Genomic DNA, 5,782 nt, shown 5'->3' with positions numbered 1-5,782 from the left:
ACACGGACAAGAAAGGTGTGTGATGCCTGTGTATACAGCTTTGTGGGGCATATCAAAACACTTGACAGGTCTAACCCCAGCTCACACACAGGTCATTTTACAAGAAGTTCAAACCCTAGAGTTTAGGAAACTGCATAAAAGCATTTGCAGAGCCCGACCCCGTGCAAAGCCAACCTCTGGGCTCTGCAAAGCTGACCACTCTTAGCGGCACTGCGTGCCTACTTCCAACCTCCGCGCACCGCCCCAGACACCCCGCTATCAGAGCGCGGCCCCATCGCGCTGAGGTCAGGCGGGGAAGCCCCGGGGCGGCTGAGATGCCATCCGGCCCCGGTGCCCGCGCCGCCCCGCGCCCCGCCCCGTGCCCGCCGTTGGCTCCCGGGGCCGTTTCTGCCGAGCCGCCCCGGTGCCGCCGCTCACTTGGCGACATGGCGCGGCCGCCGGCGCTCCTGCTGCTGCTGCTGCCCGTGCTCCTCGCCGGTACCGCGGGCACTGGCTGCCGGGGAGGGGAAACGCGCCGCTACCGTGCCCCGGCCGGCTCCGCAATCCGAGCCGGGGGTGGGCAGCAGCTGTCCGGAGGCGGGGCGGGGAGCCGGCACGGGAGGGGCCGGGCCGCAGCTGGTCGGGGCCGGGAGCGGGACAGCGCCCGTGTCGGGGGATGCCGGGGTGCGGCGGCGGCTGTCAGGGTGTCCCGGGGGCGGCCAGACCGGCCGGGGGCTGTCCTGTGGGTAACAGCCAGGGCTGGTCCCGCGGGCCGGGGGATCCGTGCGGGACCAGGCGCCGTTAACGCTGCTCGCTCTCCACAGGGCTCCTCTGGTGTCCCGGCGCCATGGCCAGCTACCCGGTGAGTGCCCCGCCGCCCCCCCTGCCTCCGGCCAGGCCTCCCGCTGCCCCCCGCCCCTTCCCCAGAGCCGCGGGCCCCACGCTGGGGGTCTGCCTGCCCTGGCTCCGGGCCCCGGCAGCGAGCAGGGGTCTGTCCCCGCGGCCGGGGCGCCCGGGAGGCTGCTGCCTCCGCGGCACACCAGCCCTGGCGATGCCCGTCTCTCAGCACCTCCGGCTGCACGGCCCTGCCTGCGGACGCGCCGTCGGACGGTCCCGCTGATGCTCAGAGGTCGGAATGGCTGCGCTGTGGGACACACGTGTGTCCTGACACCACGGCTACGTCCTGACACTCAGGCAGTGGGAGCCAAACCTCAAGTGACAGATTCCCATAAGAGCATGAAATTGACAATGCGGCACTTTGAAATGCTGTGCCAGATCCTGTTGAACACCTTTTTTTCCTCTGCGTGCCAGGATTCTTCAGAAGCTGAGCAGAAACCTGTTTCAAACGGTGTAACTTTGACTTCTTTTGTACCTGTTTTCCCCAGCCTAACTGCGCCCAGTACAAGTATATGTGTCCGAGGGACTACCATCCGGTTTGTGGCACTGATGGAGAGACCTACGGAAACGAGTGTGTGCTCTGCCTTGCTAACAGGTAGTCACTTCATTCTGCCCTCCCCTTCCCTGTAGGCAAGCAGAGCATTCACTCTGACATTCCAGATAGCTGATAGATAATTTACTGGCTTTGGATCATTTGCACTGTTTCACTGCACTTTCAGCAGTGTCCTCTCAGCTGTGAATCCCTTGCAACAGATTTTATTGCGATACCCATAAATGGATTTGATTGGATTTGGTCAGCTGGATGTACTGAATATTTGTGTTAGTGATTCCTGAAAAGGAGCATCTTAGAGGAGGTTGCGTGTCATGTTCATACAATGCCATACTACCAATAAACATAATGCCAGACCCTTCCACACTTTCCATTAGAAAACATGAAAGATCCCACCAAAATACAGCTTTACCTATAAAATACTTGTGTTCAAGATCCAATCTCCTGTACTTACTTCCATAATGAGGAGTAAGAATGCCAAATGTTAGGAGAAAATACTATTTTGCCTTCAGGTTGTCTAAAAATCAAGAAAAAGACTGTCTAATATTTGAGAGAGGGTATTTTATTATTTAATAATTTAATATTTTTCAAAACAAATTGAAAACATAGAGAATCGATGTCTAATGAGCATTATTGCTCCCCACTACAATTGACTGGAAACCTTTGTAGAGCAGTGTCTCAGTACAAACTGGGAGGAACTGTTGTGAATAGGATTTTGATGGTAAAAGGCAATTTATATTAATGAAATAAACAATCTTTTGTTTCCAGCAGAAGGTGTAAGTGAGAGTAGCAGAGTAGCAGTGAGAGGAACTTGTGAACAGATAGACCTCAAGAAAGGGAAGGCTGAAATGTGTTTCTGACTTTGGGGCAGAGGAAAGATTAATTCTGACCAGACAATCTACAAAATTCAAATGATCAAGATAAAAGGAACATAGGCCAAAATAAGGAAAGTGATAAAGATACCAAAGAACACTCAAAGTAATGTAAAGAAAGTGCTGAAGCATGTCATGCAGATCTGCAGAATTTGGTAACACTTTCACCAGAGCACAGCACAAACAACCCAAGCAAGCGACACATTGCAAAGGGAATTGGTAAACCAACAGTTAGTAAAAAAAAGGAAAAAAAAAAGTAATCAAAATTCACACACAGTAGAACCTGTTAAAAGGGAAGAAAAGAGGTTCTGGTGTGTTATGTATTAGGAGCCTCCCCATCTTTCCTGCCTTGAGTGATGCTGGAATAAGTTATTAAGTCATTAGCTTTGTACATAGCTAGAGGTAAAGAGGAATGTAAGCAAAGCAGATACAGATTTGTCAGAAATAATCCGATCAAATCCATGAGATTTAGTTTTTTGGCATGATATCTGGCTAAACAGAGTAGGAGGAAATAGAAGTATTGGTGCGTTACATTAATAAGGCAGTTTACATTGTCTCCACTTGACATTCATGTAAGCAGACAAATAGTTACTCAGCTGAAAACTGTTAAAGGATGAAGTCACAGAAGTTTCAAGTGCTGTGGTTCAAAAGAGGTGATCAACATTTTACATTTGAAAGCACTATTATATTTTATATAATAAAAATTGCAAAATGGCATGGATACGGTGATTTGTGCAGGATATTATAAAAATTCCCAGGCGTCTGGAGAAATGGAGTGAAATCAGTACAGTAAAAGACAAAGAGAAGTGCTGAGTATCGCCCACAGAGAGTGCAAATCCATCTTGTGGAGATACAGACTGGAGAGCATCTTTGACCCTTTCAGAGCGGTAGGATGGGCTTTGAGATCCAGCCTTACATTTCTAGGATGCTTAATTTTTTTTAGCATGATCCCTCAGTTCCAGATGGATGCATGGCAGATTCCTGAATACAGCATTGCACACAGAGCAAAGGGTTCTCCGGTCAAATCTGCTGCTTATTTCAACTCCTTAAGTAATTCCTTAAGTAATTAGTGATGGGGCTTATGTCTTTTTAGCGTAAGATGTAAAGTGCATGTTTTGTGTGATACATGGGATTAAATCCACTTATACACACAAGACAGAATTTTGTCTTAACCATCCTTTTTTGCTGTCTCCTTACATGCTCAGAAACATGTATTTTGGTCTGATGGCATGCAGAGTGGTTAGGTAGTCTCCTGATGGTTTTTCTTTTATAGTTCAGTAGTTGGCATATTTGGGGCCTTCCAGTTCAGTCTGGAGTTGTTCTAAAATGTTTGACTTGGCATGACAACACAGATAAAACATTTTGCTTTATTGGAGGAATTTCAGCTTTGAAAAACTGTCTGTAGTCACGAGCAATGATCATTCCACTGCGAGTAATCTAAGGTACAGTCTGTCACACATATTAGGAGGACAGAACAAAGAGACTTTTCTGCCCTATTTAGCAAGCTGTGTGACCAGTTGCTGAAATAGTGTAATGTGGTGATACAGAAACAGATATAGGGACACATCCAGTACTAAAACCAGTCACTTCTCAATTGACTTGGAGTGATTCTCAGTTGTCATCTTGCAGGTTTGTTCTAGCCCTTATTTAACCCCATGAAGGGACTTGTTGGAGAGAGCTGTACTTCCTGATGGCACCAAGACAGTCCTGTTCATGAGCTCTTTTAGCCATGAAGGACTGTGTGGGCACCTGGAGAGCCCTGTGTGAATTGAGTGCTGCAGAAGAGGTTGCTGCAGTTGATCCATGATAACATGAGACACCTGGAGCAAAGGTGCAGCACAAACCCTTCCCATCCTGGCTCTGCAGTGAAGCCCCTTAACTGTAAGCTTTGAGGTATCTCTGCAGGGTTTAGTGTAAGGGCTGTCTTCAGCCAGAACTACTCCTTACATCCTTACCTGTGCTTTACATCCCCTGGCCTTGATTTTGCCTTTCATATTCCTGATCTGCTCCGCTACCTTCTGGTTAAAAGATCCCAGATAAAACTGTTAGTACAGACAAACCCTGCTTTTGGGTAAGTGTAAGTCTCTTGGACTTCATGAGGAGCAAACCAGCTTGATTCTGTCAAGATAAGGAAAAGGAAACGAACTGATGATCTGGGACAATTTGCATTCTATTACTTTCTTTTTCTGTCCGCCCTTGCCTGGTAAATTGAGATTTGTAAGTGGAGTACCCCAAAATACATGCAAAAAAACCCAAACCAGTGTTCCCAAACTAAGGGGTACTTGGCTAAAATTTCCTTGAAGAAGATTCCAGCATTCAGCGAACCACACATTCACAATTTAGTGAAGCCTCAAATGCAAAGGTGCATCAGGATGCACACCCTTCCCACTGAATTCCCATGCGAACAGGGGAAATATTGTAAGCATTAGAACTGGTTTGCACCTCAGAGACTGCAAAGTTTAACTTGTATTAGTGCTTTGTAATGGACATGTTAGTCCTCGTGGTGTGATTTGCCATGTGGTTTGAAAGTTCTCAGATTTGCAGATGGTTTTATCAGGTTTTTATAGGTAACAAAGCCTGTGGTAAGTTACTCACTCTGTGTCTGTGATTCATAAATTTTTGCATCATGGTTACTCTGTGGTAATGCTTTCAGTGAGTGATGCAATTCGTGCATCACTGCATTTAACCGAACACATAGAAAGACACGAGAGAGACCACTTTATAAAATGTGTCTGTAAAATTCAAGTAGTAGTGTTCCTCTTATAACATATTTTTCTTCTGTTTGCAGGGAAGATCACACGCATATAGAAATTGTCCGGGAGGGACATTGCTGATATGACAGATGGCCACTTTTCAAGAAAATAAGAGGGTCACAGACAATCCAAGTGGAAACAATGCCTTAAGTGTACTTTCTTTGTAGCCCATCTTAATAAACAGTCTTGCATATTTAAAGTATGTTTGCTGTATTAAAACAGGTGGTTGTAAACATATCCATAGTACAGTTATAAGCTGAACCCTGATTTATTTTCTTACTGAGGATGGATCATTATCAAAGATTGACAGAGAAATGGGAAGGCTGATTCACTGATCAGAATTCATTTTTACTGAGATTTCCAAATGCCTATATACTGCTGTAGGAAGGCTAGTTATTTTTTTACTACAATGATTAGGTTAAACATCACACAGAAAAAACTCATACATTTTGCAACATCTCTTGCTTGCAGAAGTTGATTCAATCTTCTTTTCCTGACACCAGTCTTGTTGTAATCTTCAACGCTCTGTTTTTTCTTGCCAAGGCATCTTGGTTATTAAACTGACTATGCTAATTAAATCCACAGTACCCTCTGTCCCATGTCCACAGACCATAAGAAAGAGATGTCCTGGCTCTATACCAGTAGGTCAGTTGTCCAGAGAAGGGACTGAGTGCACCAAGGAAGGGAGTGTGAGTACCAAGTGCCATTCCCACAGTCCCACCTGGGATCAG

General features: G+C 46.6%; 1 protein-coding gene across 1 annotated transcript; it reads left to right on the top strand.

Moving 5' to 3' along the window:
• Positions 1-416: 416 nt before the first annotated feature.
• On the top strand, positions 417-5,288 carry SPINK2 (serine peptidase inhibitor Kazal type 2). Its single transcript, XM_040065355.2, has 4 exons — positions 417-477; positions 804-841; positions 1,365-1,471; positions 5,087-5,288. The coding sequence occupies exons 1-4, from the start codon at positions 426-428 to the stop codon at positions 5,130-5,132; spliced, it is 243 nt and encodes an 80-aa protein (XP_039921289.1). The 5' UTR covers positions 417-425; the 3' UTR covers positions 5,133-5,288.
• The last annotated feature ends 494 nt before the right edge of the window (positions 5,289-5,782 follow it).

The sequence above is a fragment of the Hirundo rustica genome, chromosome 5 (assembly GCF_015227805.2).
Source record: "Hirundo rustica isolate bHirRus1 chromosome 5, bHirRus1.pri.v3, whole genome shotgun sequence".
In the NCBI taxonomy this organism is placed as follows: Eukaryota; Metazoa; Chordata; class Aves; order Passeriformes; family Hirundinidae; genus Hirundo; species Hirundo rustica.
Note: the sequence above shows the minus strand (reverse complement) of the source record. Positions and strands in the feature narration are given on the sequence as shown.